Below are 21,438 nucleotides of genomic sequence, written 5' to 3'. Positions count from 1 at the left end.
CTGTTAGAGGATTGACTGCTAAAGTCCCCACAGGGGTGGAAGAGTTCTTAGACCTTGGCGGGGCAAACTATATATCAATATAGAAGGGCACCTACAATGGTTTAGTATAATTGATATGTAATTTGAAATCGGGTCTATGATTAGTGCTTTTGATTTGGGTGTGTCTGGTTATCTTAGAAGATCGTGTCTTAGAAGATATTAAGGTGTTAAAAGAGAATAAATATATCTCTTTATTTTATTCTTGGTGTTAAAATGGACCCTTCTCATTTCTTGACGGGTGAACTGAAGTTATTAGGGTGTTAAATGGACCGGTTGAGCCGGGTAGGGCCCTTCTCATTTCTTGCTTTTATTCATCAGGTTTGGGAATACTATTGTCGTGGTCCTTGGTATTGTAGAGAGTAGGTTGAACCGTAGTGGCCTTTTGACCTTCAGTAGGGGTATTTTTACCTTCAGTAGGGGTCTTTTGACCTTCAGTAGGGGTCTTTTGACCTTCAGTAGGGGTCTTTTGACCCTCAGTAGTGGACTGACTGACTGATAACCTCAATAGCTCATATTTCAATATAGTAGTAGCATCTTTACTTCCTAGGTCAATTACATTTATAGGTCGTGTTTCTATCCAAACATTTTCTGAATCATAGACATTCTCTCTTTTCGTACTCTGTGGTAGTCCTAGTTTGATGAGAATATCTTTTTTTCCAATCTGGAATTTTTTCCAATCTATTCTGAAATTTACATGAGTGGGGATCAGCTCCGTTAGAGATGGATCAGCTAATTGCTTTTTAAACCATTCAGATGTTACTAAATCTTTAGCAGGGCCCTTGTGTCTAATAACATGTTGTTCGTCAACTGTTTCTAACATATAACTTTTTGGTGCTAAAAAGATTCCTTTCTTGACAAAGTATTCGAGTTTAAACTTCCCCATTTCCATGGATGAGATTAAATCGTCAGAAAGAGGACATCCTAGAACTACTGAGTCAGTATCAGTATAATAACAGTCAGGTCTGGAAATGTATGGATACATATGAATACGAGCACAAGCAGTTACAGCAGCTGCTAATTGAACCGCCGACATCTTAGGAGCTTTCCAGTTATCGTCTTCTGCAAAGCTACTATTGGTAATGTAATTGACAATATAGTAATTTTCAGTAAGCATTTCAGCTGATTGAAAATTATCCATCTTCATCAATTCCTCGTATCTTTTTTGATTGCAGATCTCGGTTACTGTACTTTCAGGATTCATACCAAATCTACCATAGAGCGAATTCATTAAAATCTTATAAATAAATGTCATAGGCTCATCACCTCTTTTCTTAGCTTCGAGTCTGCTTTCATAGAGGTCAGAAATGATCCCTTCGAAAGGACTTGACATCGCCTCAAACAAATACCCCCTAAGAGGAATTATATGGTAACCTAAATCACGTGCGAACTTCAACTCTTCACTATAAAAGATTCCAATGAATTTACCTGTAGGAAAGATTAAAGTACCAAATTTATCCTTATATGGCAAGAATGGATGTGATATACTAGCAGGACATACAACATAGGCCTCAATAAATCCAAACAAGTTATCTAAATCCTGGCATTCCAAATTATTATGCCAGACAGGTACGCCACAAGGCATCGGATAGGATTTCATAATATAAGGATATAAAGAGTTAACATCGTAGTAGTAAAGATTCTCACCATAGGGTTTATATACATCCACATGACCCCCATAATAGCCTCGCCTAATAAAAGTGTCTTGGTTCTGAGTTGGTATATTTATATGAAAGATATTATCATCAAAATATTTCTTACGAAAGATTTTCAGGGATAGCGCTGACACTGTCATCACACCCTCAATATCAATCTGATACTTAGACCAATTAATTTCTTGAGCCTTCAACATCACACCACCTAAGATAAGGATATCTTGTCGAAGATAGTTTATCAAATCCTCACTCTTAGCCCGAAGATCAGACACATCCAAATCCTCATGCGGGATAGAACCTTTGGGACCTAATTCAGGGCATAATGTCCTTCCCAATGATGCAAGAGAGCTAGGCAGCAATGTGCAAGAATCTCTAAAACGTAATAAGAATTTATCGTTAATATAGACTTTCAGCTCGTAAAGTTTATGATTCCTCACCAAGGGTTTGATTTTATACTTTTTACCACGCTCAGCATAATACCTAAGAATTAAAATTCCATCAAATCGGGAAAAATTGTGGAAATAAACTGTTCGAAGTCTCTTATTTTTCATCACACATTTTTCCAATTTTGTGAAATAACATTTTTTTACTCCTTTCTGCAAAGTCAAGATAGAAAGTTATGTAATTTTCACTGAATAAGGTTTCAATCCTCTTGGAAGTCAGATCATCACCGGGCATAACCACTAAGTAACCAATCGCATAAGGAACATGAACATTATTTACCAATATTGTCTCTATATCGGCTACAATGAAAGGACGACTTTCTAATTGATTATTACCTTTGAGTGCGCTTATCTTAGAGGGAATACGACTCTGCTTATACCGAAGTGATTTGACTTCCGGTAGATTACAACAACTTATTATATTAGTATCCATAACATTGATAATCCTTTCAACCATATCAGAAGCTGGTATATTAGGAAAGTCTAATGATTTAATGGATTCGTTTGATTCATAATAGATATTAATGAAGATCCCTTTTATCACTGCATCCTCATATTTTTCACCGTATAACCTCACTAGTTCTTCAATTTTATCATAGATCTTTTTTTTAGGAAGTCTATTACCATTTAGATCACACAAAGGAATAGCCTTGCCCAATATAAAAGACACCTCTGAAACTGTAGGTAAACACATTTTATATCCCATGGTAAATTTCACATACTTTGAATCAATATTGTAGGCATACTGCTCTAGCAATTGTATAAAGGCTAATATTAGAATTTCAAATTCATTAATGCGGGGGTATGGTTCAATAAAACTTGTAGAAGCATATATATTTCCTGGATAACAATTCTTGCTTATAACACTATCAATACCATTTAGTAACCGATCCCAATAAGAATAATAGTTGATAGACGAATAAAACTTCTTGAAACTATTTTGAATTGTCTTAAAACTGTTATTAATATCATATGATATCTTACGATTGTCATATGACCGCATCCAAATAAGATTCCTTATCATAGAATCTTTCGTCAATTTAATGATCATGGTGTGAGTTTTTATCCTTAGTATTTTGGGTTCGTCCTCCTCATTATAGTCTTTAGGTCGTACTCTGTTAGGTTTAATTTCTAGAGGATTCAATGTGGGCGAATTAGGAAGTTGTGGTTTCCTTATTCTTATTTGAGATATAAGTTGGAGAATTAGGAAGTTGTGGTTTCCTTATTCTTTTATTTTTCCTCTAAAGAGTGCCAGCGTGTGTAGGTGTATTAGTATTGCTTCTTTAGATAACAATACTTACCCATAACAGTATACTATTTTATATACTTACCCTTAACAGTAGACCTCTTTTTTTCCTCTAAAGATAGCCCTAAAGTGTAGGTGTATTTTGAATAAAACTTCTTGAAACTTTTATTAATTGAAAATATTTCTACTCAGATTTTGTCTGTTCTCTTTCTTTTCCCTATGAGTTCAGACAGAGATGAAGACAGAGAGAAGCCAAAGATACTATCGTCTTCCAAGTAGACTTTCTGGAAGGTGGTATCTTGATTCCTTTCGTTACGTCGGTGCCGAGAGTCAGCGACTCCACTCTTCCTTTAGCAGTTCCGGAACATCCTTTTCATTGAGTATAAAATCCCTGTTGAATCAATCTCTGTACAGCGGAATCACCTTAACAAACAGCGTAAACTCCGATCGAACTTTCGGTTGTTCCATGGTACAGTAATTCTTTCTTTTCCTTGTTTGATCACAGTATGAATTGCTAGTTTCCAAAAGGGACTCCAATTGTTTATAGGGGGATAGACTTACCTACATCAAACTAGGATGCCTTTAGGACTAGAAATCAATCCTACACTAGCTTTCCCCTTGACCTTGCCTGCTAGTTACTTAGTGGATTTCCTTTCAGTGGATGGTGAAACTCTTTCTTACCTCCCTAGCTGTTCTACTGCTGGCAAAAAATAAAAGAAAAAGAGAACTCGAAACAAGGCAGAAAGAAGGCATTCCCAATTGAAGAAAAGGATTCTATTAGCACTAGCACTCAATGCAAGGCAAGGGATTCGCCTAAGACTCCAATTAGATGGGCCTTCTTATCGAAGCACTCCAACCTTTAGTACTCGAAATGTATCTCAATTTGATAGGCCCGGCTCGATCGGCCATCCCAATTTCCTGCATTTGTGGCAGGGTAAAGATTCTTTCATAATTGCGTAGATAGAACATAGCTGATTCACTCTATTGAATAACTAATGCGATAGCGCCAGGAAAAGGGTTAGCTGACCTTCTTTTTCTAAGAAGTAGGATTTGCTATTCCTAAGGAAAGAATCTATCTATTTGCCGGTTCAAAGCTACTCTTCAATCTGCTTTCTAGAGGGATTCAGAATGGACTCAGGCATAATATAGAGGCATGCTTATGAGCTAAGATTAGATTCTTTAACAGTTACTGAATCCTGTTAAGAGCGTCTTTTGTCTTGTAAGCAAAAGTCAAAGTAAGAGTTCGTTCTCGATGCACCTTAAAAGAGTGCAATGGCTCAGCCACTTTCTTCTCTTATTCTTCTGCTTTCTAGTCATTGACTGGTATAACTCGCTTAGCTCTCCCCACTCACTAAAGACTAAAGAAAAGAGAGAGCTAGGTCTTTCGTTTCGCATCCGAGACTGCTCCTCTGCCTACTTCCACTAGGAGTGATTATAGTGAAACTCATTCTCTCTATCCTAATGTAGGAATTCTGTCTTGCTTCATTTTCTTTCAAGGATTTGAATTTAGGCAAAAGGGGGATAGGAAGGTTTGAACAAGCTCCTTTGGGCGCCGAACCGACAATTCCTTTTTCAGAAAGAAAGTGAACCAGAACTAATTCTTTGATTGAAAAGCTAATGATTGTAGATCTTCTATCAAGATCTCGATATTCGAAGTTGATAAAGAGAAGTAGACTTTCTAGATGATTCAAGTCGGAAGGAGTGCTTTTACGATCCGAAACTAGGCAAAGAGCTTTATTATATTAAGATATTCTATCTCGAGTTACCGTCGCATCAACAGGAAAGAGCGGTTACGAGAGCAGATTCTATTGCAATTGCATCAAGCACTGGAGACGATCACACCAAAAAAACAAGACCAGAAAGACCAGCTAGGAGAATATCTGATTCAATAGCTGCCTACTCTGGGCATGAATGTGAAGCTACTTTTTCTTATGAAAGACCAAAAAATGAAATGAAACTGACCTTAAAGGCGGCCAATTCCTTCTCATTGAAGATGTCCATTAAGAATGGATATTTCGAGAGGCATATGAATAGTGAATTGAATCTATCCCACTCCCTAAGGCTGGTATTTCAAGTCTTACTAGCAAGGATACCATTTGAATTGGGATGGAGGCCTAACATAAAAGAAAAGACTCAAGTTCCACACTCACTTTCTAACTGCTGCTCGCGCTAAAGCAATTGAATTGTAGCAGCTACAGTAGGATAAGAATGCCGAACCGAAGGTGAATGGAAGCAAACTCGCCTGAACCGACATGGACATGGTGGGCAACTGGCCTTAAGACTGCAATTGGATCGGCTTAAGAATAAATGGAAACATTGATTCTAGAGAAGGAAGGGGGGATCCCAATATGCGTAATCCAAAGGAGAAATCTCTCACATGGAAACAGCAACCATCGACTAAATAGAAGTCAGTCAATCCCGGTTTAGTTTTTTGCTTTTCTTTCTGTCATCCCTCGGCTGGAGGATATCGACATGGAAGCATTTAGATTAGGCTTAGCACGAAAGAACAAAGAAAAAAAGAAGGCACTCCCATACCATAGGCAGGAAAGGCTTCAACTAGAAAGGATAAGAAAGGGAATTTGCAACACTCTTAGTGGAAGGCCCGGGAGTTGATAACTCCCTATATCCTCAGTTATTGCGTCCAGGACAAGCCAGTTATTGAGGGCTCTTTATGCCAAATACTTTTACACTACAGGGAATCAATATCCTAAGCAAGAAAGATGTTCCTATTTATACTAGCACTAGTGGGACTGGGGCAGGCTCCAGGGGAAAAGGAATTACACTAGATCTTGGCAATGGCACTCCAACAAGCTCGGCAGGGGGAGAGAACGAAGAGAATGGAATGAGAATGCCTAGAAGACAGAAGCACTTCAATTGGCCTTTGCTTTGAAATTGTCTCGCAGGAAGAAGGACTCCAACTATATGACTGGCAACTGCCACTGGACCGACATCGGAAGAGAACTTCAAATAAGGGAAGAGTCCTGAACAAAGAGATTAGATTACACAAGCAAGGGATTAGCGCACTGGTAACGAGAAGGAAAATGAAAGGAATTGAAATGGAAGGGCTTAGGAAGGCATTCAATTCCTAAAGGGATTCTCTCTTTAGAAAGGGGGGAAGGATAACTGGTTTCAGTTTAGCAGGGCTTCAGTAATACCGCCTAAAATGGTTTAGCACTCGAAATGCAGGAGATTTTCTTATGACTCCAGCTGGCTTTTTGGCTGGAAGGAAAGAGACCTGGGATAAAAATACAACAAACCTATTTTCGAGATGGAACCTAGTCCCTCTTCTATTAAGAAGAGTAACTCCGTACCTCTGACGAGGGCTAAGCGCTTTTTACCTCTTGTCTAATATACCCAGCTCAAAGGGAGTGACCAGGGGAAAGGGAACTCAATACTCAATAGCTAAAGCTAAATAAAGGGTTCTGACCCCAGGAAAGACAACTCCAACCGGATCTTTTTGAACTGTCAATACATATCTCACAGGTGTTATCACAGGCTGACAAGATGGATTGCCCTATAACTTGCTTTCAACAGAAGGATAACTCTCTTAACTTTGCTTGAACTTACTATTTAATAGAACTTAACTCGCTGGCAGGAAACTCGGCTGGACCTACATCGAAATCGAAAGAAAAAGAAAGTCCAACTGAAACAACCATAGAATTGGATGGGCTTACCTTTCCAATGGAACTCGATGGCCGGCCCACACTGGCTGCAAGGAAAAACTCGACTGCAAACTATTCTTTCCTATCCTTTCATTTCCTATCCAATAAAAAGGAAAGGGTAAGACCTTAGCATGTAAAGAAAAGATGCATTTCTTTCCCTCCAATGGCTAGTCCAGTCAACAAAGCAAGTCCAGGAGCTACTCCAGTAAAGTCAACTCGGAGGGGGGTTGTTTAGAGAAAGTCTTCCATATAGCGAGCGATAGGCACTCCAATGAAGAATCTCTCGTTCATGTGATGAAACATGGGTTATAGCGAAGAATTATGGCCAACGAAAATTTGTCACTGACAAGAACTCCACTCTTTCCCTTCCGCTTTCGTGCCTAGCTTCGGTTCCCCTTCTTGTCAATTGGGAAGTTAAGTAAAGGAAAGCAAGTAAGCCTGCGATTGGAAAGCTAGCCAGGAGGGAAAGGAAAGAAAGAAGGCCGGGTGCGGGACAGCTAAGATCATTGATCCAAGTCGGTATTTCTTTTAGGCCACCAAAGGAATGAAAGCTGCGACAGCAGACCGGCTATGCTCAATGGTTCCCTGCTCGTATCTTGCGAAGATAGTGAGCACTACCTTAGTCGCTTAACGGAGAGCTAACCCTAGAAGAGATAGATATTCAACATATCCGAAAAGGAGATCCATGCCACCATCACCATGCCAACAAAAAGACCACATCATCCAACAACCTTCATGTGAAAGAAGGCAGGTCCAGTCCAGTCTCCTCCAAAAAACAAGCTTTCTAGGCGATTCCGGATCTGAGAAAGAAGAAGCTGTTACAGAAAAAGCTGCAATTGGAATGCTTTCCGTGGCGTTAACGGTAGAAGAATAAATAAGGCTGGAGTTCGCCTAGCTTGAACGTGTCGACTGCAAACTCTTTACTTTACCTTCTGACTTTATCTTTTCGGCATAAGCTCTTGCCACTGAAGAAGTCAACTTGAGCAAGAACTGCTTCGGATCAAAGACTATCTTCCCTTTCGAAAACAGCTAAATCGCGATACCACTTGGCTTAGGGTCGTTCCCTAAAGAATACTATGTCTTTCCCTTCGCCACTTCCCTTCTCAGTGCGAGATAGGACCAGAGACGGGCACTAAGACATACATCGACTACCTGTGGGCTATTCACAGAAGGATGACGGGGGGCTATCCATGGGTTAGCTCTAGGATAGGAATTTCCGGGTCCCCCCTACAATGTTAAAGAAGTAATGCGGAAGTTGGAGTGAGATCCCAACCTTACCATTAGTTCCTAGTTAAAGGAGGAAGTCCATGGTCGGTACCGCTCCCGGTTCATTCATTAAGTGAACAGAGTAATGAGTTCGGCATCTGTAAATGGCTTTGTGGAAACAGAACCCGAACTTGCCTATCGAGTCTTAGGGTAGGGGGCTTCGGGAGCGTACCAATAAAAGCTGTCTTAATAGCCGCCTGAGTCTTCCAAAACTTTCCTATGGATGTATTCTTGTCTTGCTACTATACTCTGTTCTGTCCAGAAAGAAAACCTCTTTATTTAACTTAGTTCACCGCGTTGGAACTCTTTCTGTTCTGCTCTTTCTCTTTCCTGTTTGTTTAGCTGGCTGACCGGAAAAAAAGACTAGTCTTGTCTGGCAAAAATAGCTGTGCTCTTTCTTTTTCATTCTAAAAGCCTAGTAAAATTTACGTGATCCGAACCCGAAGGCCGTTCGTTCTCTACGGTCTAATTTACCAGAGGAGCTCTTTCTCTGACTAATCTGTCTTCCTCTTTTGTTCGGCTAATAAAAGTCTGGAAAAAAATCCATAGCCATTTTAGCTCTTCATGGGGCTAATGACAGGACGGACTCTCTTGTGAAGAAGGAGGAAAAAACAAAGAGAAGATTTGAGAGCCGTCTCCATAAAGCTGTTCATGGGGGCTGCTGGTTCTGCTTGTACTGACATAGCAACAGGTTTGGCAGGTCTCTTTTGAACAAAGACAAAATCTCAGATGAGATGCAAGTGGTCCGTGTTCAGGAATGCAAGGACGTATAGTAGAAGACCAGACCATTCCCACACTGTGGGGAAGCTAAAAAGTGCAAAGTGATGTATATGAGTGCCTGTCTTTTGTGAGAAAAAATCATAAGCTTAGCGCCCTGCGAATCTAAGCCCTTTGAATCTTTCTTATTGAAATATCGCTATTTCTCAAGAAAAAGATTCGCTTCGGTCCTTGTCCTTGAACAAACCTATTTACTATAAGAAAGCATACCATTCCCGGCAGATGAGAAAGCCTACCATACACAGCATACCAAGAAGCCATCCAAAGCATACCATCGACAGAGTCCGGAAAGGACAGGAAGAAAGAAAGCTAAGCAAATCCTATCTTGAAGCAATTGGTTCACCCGAGAGTCACTCATTTCCATTTCCTTTCGAGTTAACTGCATGGGATCTTATCACACGAGCTGATTCAATGAGATCTCCTCTTTCTATTCCTTTCACTTCTATTCTTGCTAGCAAGAAATCATAATATAGTAATGACTCTTAGCTCAAAGAAGACCGAGTCAATGCCAATCTCAAGAATCTCAATTCAAAAGCAAAAACAGAAATAAGTTTCCCGCGTTAGAGCATTTCTAAAAAGAAAGAAAAGAAAGAAGGAAAAGCAAGCGTCTCTGCCCCAGCGCCAAAAATAGCTTCTTTTCTTCTCGCCATTCAGGAAGACCGGCCTGCTTGGACACTAAGTCCTTCCTCTGCCAAAAAGAAAGAGAAGCTTTTCTTGAATTAACATACAACCTCCCCTCAACAAAGGATTCAGAGTAGGCTTTATGTTCCTCTCCTGGCTTTCTTACTTTTTATTAATGCTAATATTTGGCAATTTCATTACATCCAACCTGAACTTTCTTTTTTTATTTCATTTTAGAATTCTCAATTCTAATTATTCAAATTTCAATAGAATTAGAAGATAATTAGAGGCAAGCGTCTTCCATTGCACCTTCAATTCAATTGCATTGAACCTCCTTCCCCCCTCGAGAGCTAAGAAGAGCAGAGCGGATAAGATCACATCACTCCTTCTTCTTCTTCAATCAGACTTGTTCGCAGCTAATGGTTCTGTCCGTTAATACTTTGTCTCGTCCCTTCGTTCCGTCTCCAATTTGCTAGCGAATTGCATCCATGACATCATCTCTGATTCGGAGAATATATACCCCAACAAGTATTTAGGCGTGTCCACCTGCCAAAGAGAATTCCGGCGAAGATCTTTCCTCTTCTCTTAACCCAAGACGACTAATTAGCATTACCTTGCCAAAAACCAGCATCAAAAATCTTTTAGCCATAGCTTCCTTGTTCCAATCTTAAACTTTCCGAAAACCACCCTCATCCTTCGGGGTTTTAGACCTGCTGATGAGATTTTTTAGTTAGGTCCGGTCCCGACCAGAAGAACTTCCTGATAGTTCTGCTAAAGATATGTTTTTAGGGGAGGTTAAAAACTTAAGTCCTGTATATATTATATATATATATTTATAAATATATATATATAAGGAAGCTAGATAAGACCGATTTAACCAGCTCCATCCTGCCCGCGTACGAAAGAAACCGCGCGTTCCAATTCCAAATTCTTTTGAAAAACAACTCAAGTAGGGTGTGAATAGAAGGAATATTTTATCCTGCTTGAAATAAGTTGCAGTCAAAAATATTTGATAGGCAGCTGAACTTCTTGAAACCCGAGGATCTATAACACGCCTCTCTTCATTCCGGCTCCCGAGGCTGAAAACGTGATGGAACATTTTGCCCTGTTGATCGAGAGTCCCGATACAGTCTGAAAATCATCCAACAACCTATTCAAAGATCTGGCATTTCTAATAGAGCAATCCGCGAACACCAGCACATCGTCCGCATAGCGGATATGGGAGACTTGCGGATCCTGTGGTGTGGTCTTGACGATGAAATAAGTCTGTTCTCTGCTGCTGCCTCGGATCACTTTTGGCTGAGCATTTCCATAACCAAGGTGAATAGGTAGGGCTCTCATGAGCGCCTGTCGCAGGCCTCTAGCTCCTTTGAAGAAAGACGAGGGTGAACCATTCTCTGATTCTGATCTAGTTGAAAAATATGTTGGGGAATCCCATAGCTTCCAAACACATCAACACCGCTTCCCAATAGATTGAGTCGTATTTCGAATATCCTCGCAGAACTTTTCTCTCCCTCTCTGCCGATGGAAGTTCCTGACTAATTCATGTGCTAGCAGCACGTTGAAAAGGATGTTCCTACCCTTCTTTATAAAAGCCGACTGATGAGGACTAACAAAAACTTGTACTGCATCTAGCAAACGCAAGATTTTCTATATAATTTTTTCTATCAAAATATCACATTACATAATGCAATAGGCCAGAAATCATCCAATTTCACAGGGTTATCAACTTAGAGTAGGGAATGAGAACAAGAAAAGTGGAATTTACCTCTTTGAGCAACTGGAACTTTGACTTTTCTATCTCCTTCGAGAGGACCATCCGTTTATAGGCTTAAAGAGAAGATAGAACCAGGATTCAGGATGAGTATAGGCGGGACATAATTCAACCAGAAAACAAGGAGCCAATACCAACTCTCCGACGAAAAGGTACCACTTCCCAGCTATTTAGCGTTCCCTGCAATCAAGTTTCATTCCATCGCCTTCCATTCCTGCTATTGCCATTGATTGAGGAGGTCCCTGTAACCGTTCAAATAAGAGTACCGGTATAAGTATAGTATAAGTCCCACTTCCAGCCAATCCCGTTTAGTCCTTCTTTCTTCCCTTCTTAAGGAACTAACGAGCTAATCTTTCTAGGAGTCTCCTATCAGGAAACCCTATTGAGCCATTACGGTCCATTTCCAGTCTAGTTCCGTTCCATGTCGGTTCAGGCCAAGTCCCTTTCATGCGGTTGCCTTCCATTTAGTCGATGCTTGCTCTCGAGTTATTTCATACCTTCTCCCCTATGTTAGCATTCTCGGCAGTTTTGGATAGTCGGAATAGGTTAAAGGCCAATCCTAAAACAAACAAAACCACTTTTTTTTTTTGATCCAAACGATCGAAAGGGGGCTACCCTTCATCAGTCTTTCCATGGTGGTACATGTACATACGAGGCAAGCGACTTGGTTCCTTCCATACAAGCGAGGGAATACGGTCCAGTCTATCCTGTGGGAGTTCCCATTGATCCAGCCGATGTAGTTGCAGTTCCAGTTTCTGCCTTCGTGCTAAGCTAATCCGCAGCCCTTTCACCTTTCCCTGGTTTTAGATTTTAGATAAGATTCCCTTATATATAGTCTTTCTCCCCGGGGTTTGAATTTGAGTTTGAGTTCTCGTCCCAGGCCTTTACTTACGCACTAGTAAGAAAAAGTATATCTCCCCCTATTCCTATTTTTCTTCCCCTTTTGTTAGCCAGTGACATTCCTTCTACTACAAGCTAGCCAGTGGTTAATATTTCATTTCTACTCTTCCAGTGCTGGGGTATGCTTGACTTATAAGGGAGGCTATCTTCCAAGGTATAATTCTTCCCCATTTGGCTAAAAAGCAGTTGATTCTGTCCCTTTCTTAAAGCTTTGGGCTTTATTTCCTAACTAACTGATTCATTGAGGTCTGGTCTGATTGCTTCCCTTATCGTTTAAGTTTCTCCTATTTCCTTTCCAGCGGGGTAAAGGGCAAAAGCTGGTTTTAGAGTAGAGAAATATAGGATGTAGAGTTTCTGAATCATGGAGTTCTATTCCTTCTCCTTCCGGTAGCGGCGGTGCCGGGGTTCGAGATGCCTTGACCTGATCAAGCTCCATCTGCATCCGGTTCATTTGAGCCGTCATTTCCACGAGCTTGGACATTTTGTCTTCCATTTTGATTGGCTGTGATGTGTTGCTCCCAGCCATGTACGCACTAGCTACTGGCGTCTGTAAAAGAAAAGATCGACAGGTGTATAAGACGTGCTTGCGTGAATGGAAGCCGCCTTCTTCTTCTGGGGAAGTGACTCAAAGGGAGGCGGATTTGGCAATGCCTGAATCCTAGCCCTTAGTGTGCATTCCTGGGTTAGGAGGCACTCCCGAAAGTGGCATTTGTGCCTTCCTGCGACGGCATTTCAGCCCTTTGCCCTTGCTCGGCCGGCTGCTCATCTTGATCTTGTGCAGACGGTTCCGGGTTTGTAGTCACCATGTATACTTGGACCACAGGGGGATCAGAGCAAACATTTTGCCGTGTCTCGTACGGCATCTGCCTTCTCCTAGTCCTTCTGTTTCGTCTACTTTTCCTATTCTTCCTCCTAGACTGATGAATCAATGTATTAACATTCTGCAACTGCAAAGTTCCTACTGACGCAGAACGCAGGTCTCTCATCGATGAAAGTGTCGCTTGCCGCGCTCTGGTCAAGCGGGATAAGACAGCGAATCGATTATGATCTGACATCTGCTGCACACTAAGGGAGAGTGGCTTTCTTGGACAAGTATGCTTCCGTGCAGGCTTTTGCCATTTGCCCCCTGCCTTCCAAATGGATTTTTTTTTTTTTTCTAGGTAGAAGATCATTCAGAATCAAAGCATTCCAAGCCCAAGAGAAAAAAGAAGAAGGGGCGAAAAGAGTGTGGCGTGAGGAGGATTCTCGAATGGAGAATTTTCGATGTTAGAGGGTGCGGGGGCCGGAGCTGCTACAATTACATTAGCGGGAGCTGCTGTCTTGGCTTGCTTGGCAACGTCGCTAGTTCATTGATTCATTCCGTAGCGCGAAATCCATCATTGCCTAAACAAGGAAATTCTTAGGTTATGCCATCTTGGGATTTGCTCTAACAGAAGCCATTGCTTGCCCTAATGATGATCTTCTTCGTATTCATTCTGACAACTCTTCTGATCGAAGAAAGACCGCTTTCAGTCTGACTAGTCTTAGGTTCGTTCTTGCTATTACCCGACATCTACGAATAGCAAAATCTTTGATAGACAAGGAATTGATGCAGAGAATCGGCTCTTTTCTTAATTACCGAAAAAGCTACCTTTCCAAGAGTCAGGAGAGCCCAGAAAGTGACTGAACGACCTTCTCCTAGGGAATTCCCTGTCTCAGGTCCGATTCCTACTGACTTTCTTCTTGGTTTACTCGGACTTTTGACTCGAGTTCTCTCTATCTTCTTCAGTCATCTTGGTGCCTTGAGCTGGGAAAACTCCTAAGGGTATGGGATCGATTTCATTGTTGATGCCCTTCCCTGATCCTCCTCATTCCGTGAAGGCCTTTCCCACTCTTGCCAAAGGGCTTCCATTGGGATTAGTTGAATCAGTTTAGTTCTCTAACAAAGTTCCTTCTCTCTTCCCCTTGACCTGACTTTCTACTCCGGCTACAGAGCCTGATAAATGCCATGAAGCTTAGCCGAACTACTTGGCTTTGGCTCGGCTCAAAGAAAGAACTGGGTCACTGAGCGAACTCCCTTTTGAGCTAACTGCATCGGATATTCTCACTCGAGCGGAAACAATGGAATTAGCCGAAGATCACTTCACTACCTTTTGAGGTAAGAAGAGCTCCTATTTGAACTAACATCGGATACCTGCTTGAAGAAAACAAGAGTTGTGAACTCCTCAAACAAAGACAACTAGCCCTTCCCACAAAAGAAGGGAGGATCTTGGGATCTTTCATTCCTAGGGCTTAAAGACTCGCTTCGCATCTTTTGTCTTCGTCTTTCTGGCAATGGCAGCTAAGCTAGTTCAATAGAAGCTGGATTTCTACGTTCAAGCTCAGTTTAGCCAAGCCTTGAAAGCAGTCCAATACCAGCAGATTCAAGAGACCGTCTTCTCGTCTTCATCTGCACCGGAAAAGAGCAGAGTGATTAGCTTCTTTTTTTCCTCAAGGACAAGGACGAGAACGCCCATCTCAGAAGGCTACGCACCTTGCCTAGCTACAACATCTTTCGCATCGAGAAAGAGTAAGAATCAATCTCCTCGCTGATTCAACAATCGCTACTATTCTTTTTCAACGAAAACAATCAGCAAGAGTCGACAAGAGAACGAGAGCGGATGAAATAGAAGCAGAGGCGTGAAAAGCTAAAGAAAAGACCTCCCTAGAGCTAGATTCAACTTCCCCCGGGCTTGACCGAGGAAAGAAAATCGAAGTCAGTGTGTTAAGCAATGTGGCATTTTCATTTCACTTCTTGGCCTGGACACTCTCTTCGTATAAGGTCTTAGCTTGGTCACTCTATTAAGCTTTCCCATCTCATAAGGCAAGTCTATTGAATGGGGTACGAAAGATTGCTATTCAAAGCATCGTTAAGAGTTCTGCCTTCTAGGGAGTAGTCAAGATAAGATGACTCTGATCTTTCCTTCTATGGAAAGGATGTGAGCTTCTCGCCTACTGATCTTACTCAAAAAGAGTCAATGGCAGCGGACGCATCAATAGCAGCAGACGCAGAGGAAGAAATCCTTGAGGGCTAAGATGCTGACTTTGCCGTGGAAAGAGTAATGAGAGGAAAGCCTTGACCTTCCCTTGTTCTACCCTTCGAACTCGGAGATTGAAAGGTGATTGAATAGGAAGATAACTCTATGCAGCGACAGAAGCAAGATCTCTATATGTTGAGAGATACCCGAGAGACTGAGTCCTTTCCTTAAGGCATGCCCCTACTCAACTTCCTATTGCAAATGCCAAAGCACCAAGAGCGGCAACTCCAAGTTCTTTCATACCCTCAGGGAAAAGAGCTAACTGCTTCGGGAGAGGCGACTTCTCTTTCACTTCATTCACGGGAGACCTACCAAATCTGCGCATTTCTATAAGTCATGGTCACATGTCTTGTGAACATTCAACCATCAAGAGTGAAGGTCAAAGGAATGCTTTTCTCACCGGAATTTCTTCTTTTCTTTTTTCTTTACGAGCTAATTCTTTTAGATCTTCACTTCAATCATAGGAAGCAGAGAGGACTGGATCTGGATACCGTAAGGCACATGCAACAACACGAAAAGCGTCGGAAAAGGGGATGTGACCATGAAGAGGTTGGGCTGGTTTTGAGCTGCCCTTAGACCGATTCTCTCTTTCGGTAGCAGACACCGAGATAGGCTAGGCTGGGAAACCTTATTCGATACGATAGGACAGGTTTTCAAAGCAAGGCCTGGGTCGAGAGCCCATTTCATATTCTCCGGTTCCATTCCAGATCGAGCGAGCCAATTGATTGATCTTTCACCGGGGAGAAAACAGCAGGAACAGCAAACGGAGAGATCAGAAAAGGAAAGGGTTGTAAATGAAAACTGGGTTGGAGCAATCAAATTATTCAAAAGGGGTTTAATCCTATTGGCTATGACTTTAGTTAAAATCTTATACACCACGTTGCATAAGCCTATAGGACGGAACTGTGTAATATAATCAGGCTTAGGAGCCTTGGGGATGAGACAAATATTTGTCAGATTCCAATCTTTAGGAAAAGCTCCAGTAGCAAAAGCATTTTTAATCATAAAGGTAATCGCAGGAGCGGGCCAAAACTTTTTTAAAAATACAGCTTGCAGGCCATCAGGGCCTGGGGCTTTAAAAGGGTGCATACTGAAAAAAATGAATTTCCTCATTAGAAAAATTTTTATTCAAAGTCACAGCTACTGAAGGAGCAATAGTAGGAGTGAAAACTGGGATAGGGTCCCTACTAGCTTGCTCATCCTCACAAGAATATAGCTTAAAAAAGTACTCACGGGCCTTGTCCCTTAGCTAATTTTGATCATGGCACCAAGAGCCATCAGAATTTCTAAGAGCAACAATCCCATTTTTTCTTCTCTTGACCATAGTCGAGACATGATAAAATTGAGTGTTACGATCCCCAGACAACATCCAACGCACCCTAGATTTTTGGTACCACAACAATGATTCTTGTTTTAAAATACGATTGTATTGGTTAATCAAATCACGCTAACGCTCAATAATAAAATTAGAAGGTGTCCCCTATCTAAGGCTTTTTGAATCCCAGCAATCCTAGTTAGGAGACGTCTCTTATTCCTAAACAGGTTCCCAAACGTATGAAGATTCCAGTCTTTAGTAGCCTGCACCATGGCCGGAAGAAGCTCGGGAAGGGAAAGATTACTTTGATGCCAGACTTGATTAACAAGATCTTTATATCTATCGTCTAAAAGCCAACAAGCCTCAAAACGAAAAGGACGAAGATGGGGGTTAGGAATAGGAATACCTGAGAGATCCACCAATAATGGACAATGATCAGAATAAGTACGAGGGAGATGTTGAACAATGGCCTCTGGAAATAGCAGTCTCCAATCAGCATTAGAAAGGGCACGGTCTAATCTTTCTTTGACATGCCCAAGACCAGGCCGAAGGTTGCTCCAGGTAAAGCGCGGACCGGAGAATCCAAGATCAATCAAATTGCAGCTGGAAATCCAATTAGCGAATCTACTACAGTGGAAAGACCGACCCTCCTAACTTCTCATCTGCATCGCTAATATCATTTAAATCCCCAATAAGCATCCAAGGGATGTTGATATCCTTACCAGCTTCTTGTAAGATATTCCATAACTGCTCTCTACTGGCTGGGACTCGTGTAAACTGCCGATAACAACCAATCTGGCGAAGAGCCCTGAGAGACCCAAGCATGAATAACCTGAGAAGAGGAATCCAGAACCTCTATGTTACATATCCCAGCATCCCATAACAACCAAAGACCCCCCGTTGTTACACTCCTCCTAAAAAACAGAGAATCGTCTGTTTAAAGCCAGGATGCTAAGAATCAAGAGTAAACAGTCGTAAGTAAGGAAGGTTATTTATCATTGCACGAGCTTCGAAAGTGTAGACGCGAGAGAGAGTTAGATCCGGGCATAGCCATACATAGATGTGGAACTCTTTCGAAATAGGTAAGACTTTCTCGCTAAAGAGAGAACACAGGTGCGCAGCTCCACTCCTCTTTATTAAATGAAGACCAAGCCAATCCCGATGATAATATGCTGAGGCATAGATCCGATATAACTTTCATACTCTCACCATTAAGATCAACAAATTATCCCCGTTGAACTTCCACAGTGCAGTTCCTCCACTGCTACTAAAGAAAGCCCTATCGCAATACGTCCTACCAAATCATGAAAGAAGGAATTGGATGAATGGAGTGTGTGGTAGTATCAATTCATTCCCTCGACCTTATTCGATCTTATTGGCTTAGCCTGGAGAGTTAGCTGATGCTGATCTGGTAGTGTCAAAGAGGCGATTCTCAAGAGCTTCAACAGCAGAGATTATCAGACATGAAGATAGGATGAAGATGGGATGAAGCAGTCTTTTAAAAACCATGGGTAAGGGAAGGCAAGGGAGTCACTGAGGGAAGGTTTTATAAGCAAGCAAGAACGAGGCATGAATCGAGGCCTTCCCGGCTGGCCTATCTTGTCTTTCGCGGAATCACCGGTGACTGCTGACGCCGCGGCAGGATCGCAACGAGCTGGCGCTCCATAAACGAATTCCTTAGCAAATGAATACGCACTATACTCCCAGCAATCAGCATATTGGCCTGGGCCGATGCTTCTATTCTAACAGCAATCTCGCATCCATAGAGGTGGTCTTCTTTAACCACGTAGTCTTATCCCCAGTAAAAGAATCCGTCAATCGAGCCGAAACTCGACCTATGAGTGTCAAGGGAGGATTCCCCACTTAGGGCAACCAAGCACGCCCGTACTAAAGGGGGATGGAAGGAAGAAGAGAGACCCCGAGACCTGGGTGGATGTAGCACAGCGCCTAGTTTTGGAAGGTAAGGAAAGGACCGCGGATGTGGGTGCCACGAGAGAGGACTTCCAACGTCTGCTTGACGAATTCTAAAATCCGGACAAGAACGACGTCTATGCTCGGGTTTTAAAGGTCCTGGAGAAGCATCCACACTAAGCGCGCGAGTTTACTCAAGGATGGATAACATTCCATTTGCATTTGATCAGAGACCGCCCCTATAATTACTTAATCCAAGAAGTAGCCCTTCAGAGGCTAACCCCTCGTACCCTGCGCGATGGCATCGTAAGATGCGCCCACAGCGATTAGCGACGGTAGGTTCCCTGAGGTAACAGATCGCAACAGGTTTTTCCACCACAAGTCAATCCGGCACCTTGTATTGCTGTGATGGTCCATTGGATGATTCTGCCGTCTGTCTTACTGGACAAGGCTAGGTTAGCGACTCCTTGTAACATGTCGTCCCGCGTGAGTCTTCCAATTCACAAGATCCGCATTCGGCATCTCTAGGGTTCGAACTCCGGGAACACAGAGGTTACAGGACTAAGCCACTACTCAGACAAGATGGAAAGATCAGCGCTTTCGAACATCACCTATGAGAATTCAAAACATCATTTCTCTAATTAAATGACTTGAAAGATAGGTTCTCTTCTCTATATCTGGCAATGGTCAGCATTCTCCAAGAGTCCCTTTTTAGGTTTAGGACAGAAAGTCCACCTGCCAAAAAGAAGGACGGAAACCACAACTTCCACTATAACTTGAATCGCTGGTAGGGCAACTTCAACTAGATCGAAGGAAGTAGCAATGGAAGCTAGCACTTCAACTGGATCCTTCTTTCTAAACTGCTACTTCAATTGGATGGCTGTAAACTAGGATTGAGCTGGATGCCTAAAAACTGGGCACTATAGATAGTTGGAAAAAGACTTCCTATCTCTAGAAAAGCACCCCTTTCTTTATGCATAGGCACTTATTAGGCCTGCTTATCCATAGCCTTCCACTGATTAGGCATAGTCAACCACTCCAATTCCATAATCAACAAGAGGTTATGGATCTCAATCAAGCAATTGGCGCAATTACATAGCGCCTTCTTTCCTGTTAATGCAAGGCAAGGACGGAGTTAAACATAAAATTCAACCTCTCCCACCATTAGTTCTTCACTCTTCCGCTAGTTTGAGTGAGCTTGAGCTCTTTTAGCTCGAATCCAATCTCCTTAGTATCATAAGATAAGGTAACTAGAGTTCATTTCTCTGCCTTGGGTCGCTTCGTAAATCTTGCCATGGCACTAAGCGGGGCCTGCTAGAGTATAGCCCTTTTAAGGTAAGGCAAGCAATTCTTTCACTACTTGTCCGAGGAATAAGAATAAGGAAAGAATCAAATGTCCGAAGGAGTTGCTCGTGTTCGTGGGATCCAATATCATCCCCTAGCCCTACTCCGATTATTTCGCATTCAGTGCCTTGATCTCCGACTTAGAAGAGATCGGCCTATCCGTGCGGGTTACCCCTTATCAAATTCTTAAACTTTATAAAGAAGTACTACAAGGCTTGGAACTATCCCCGACTCGACTGTCAAAGATCTAAGGCTTTCGCTTTATAGCTAGCTCAGCTCTTGCTTGGATGCTTCTTCCTCCTTACTTCACTTGTTACTATTACTAGGTCTTAAATCGATCCCACTAGATATAATTTCTTTATCTTTACAAATGGACTCCTAATATAATATATAAAGTCAAACAACTTTTTTTCGTATTTTAAGAAAAGTGTAATAAAAGAAGAGGACAGGAGAAGCTGCTCAGTTTGATAGCCCTAGTGTATGCACTCAAGCAGAGTAGACGGCACACGTCACCAAGCATACCGCCAGAGGTTAAGGGTTCATCAGCGAATTACGTTAGGCCCATTTCCTAGCCTAGTTTTAAGCAGAGCAGCACCATCCTAGTCCAGAGCAGTACCTGTCCCTATGGGCTCGAGGCAAGACAAGCAGCCCGCTTCGCTTCCTTCGTCTCATTACAGGGAAGGATAGGACCTCGGTCGGCTAAGCCCCTTGATCGGTTCCAAGGGTGAGGAAGAAGTGGGCGGCTATTGGAGCTCTTCTATCAAGATAGCCTTTCGGTTAAGCTCGGTCGGGTAAACGCCAGTGAAAGGAATGAATGCTTTGGGGGCGGCACAAAAGGAGAGGGCACCAAAAGATAGAGACGAAACAGATGCCATTGGAAAGGCATAAGCCCTAGCATCCACTCTTTTGCCGACTCGTTCGAAGAAGCGGGTGAAGGACAATTTAGAGATTCTATAATACTTTCTTACTTTTAATACCTTTTGATTGCCTTGGTAAATTCCAAGTATTCCTTGCCAGGGGAAATCAAACTTCCTTTCTTGCTTAAAAAAGAGGAATTACGGATTGTCCAGAAAGAAACTGAGAGATTACTCTCTTAGGTGAACAAACCCTATGATAGTAGTCCTGCTAACTGCCGGGGGCCCTTCTAAGCCTTTCCTCAAATACGTTTTAGATACCCTTTGAAGAGGCAGGGAAGAAAGATATCTATGCCCTAAGAGGAAGAAGCAATAGCCTAGCTCTCCCACTTGTAAATACTCCTTTTTTTTTTCAAGCTTGTTCACACACAGGATTGGATTGAAAACTCATTTGCTTGAAAGAAAGACTCCTTCCCAGCTTTCGCTTATCTTATGGGATACTCTTTTTTCTAAAAGTGAAAACGAGAGAAAAGAGAAGGAATGGAAGAGGCTTTCACGAAGGATTCAAAAAGGATATA

The 21,438-nt window shown here is 42.1% G+C and overlaps 1 protein-coding gene across 1 annotated transcript; it reads right to left on the bottom strand.

The window, feature by feature from the left end:
* Window positions 1-280: 280 nt before the first annotated feature.
* On the bottom strand, window positions 281-6,342 carry LOC109706083 (DNA polymerase-like). Its single transcript, XM_020226889.1, has 3 exons — window positions 6,330-6,342; window positions 5,246-5,248; window positions 281-3,306 (listed from the first exon to the last, which is right to left on the bottom strand). Exon 3 carries the CDS (start codon window positions 2,240-2,242, stop codon window positions 347-349), a length of 1,896 nt encoding a protein of 631 aa, XP_020082478.1. The 5' UTR covers window positions 2,243-3,306; window positions 5,246-5,248; window positions 6,330-6,342; the 3' UTR covers window positions 281-346.
* Between the last annotated feature and the right edge of the window lie 15,096 nt (window positions 6,343-21,438).

Source organism: Ananas comosus, unplaced genomic scaffold (genome assembly GCF_001540865.1).
Source record: "Ananas comosus cultivar F153 unplaced genomic scaffold, ASM154086v1, whole genome shotgun sequence".
In the NCBI taxonomy this organism is placed as follows: domain Eukaryota; kingdom Viridiplantae; phylum Streptophyta; class Magnoliopsida; order Poales; family Bromeliaceae; genus Ananas; species Ananas comosus.
Note: the sequence above shows the minus strand (reverse complement) of the source record. Positions and strands in the feature narration are given on the sequence as shown.

Bases quoted from the DNA above. Each gene is read 5' to 3' on its own strand.
- LOC109706083 (XM_020226889.1), bottom strand. From the start codon at position 2,242: ATGAAAAATAAGAGACTTCGAACAGTTTATTTCCACAATTTTTCCCGA.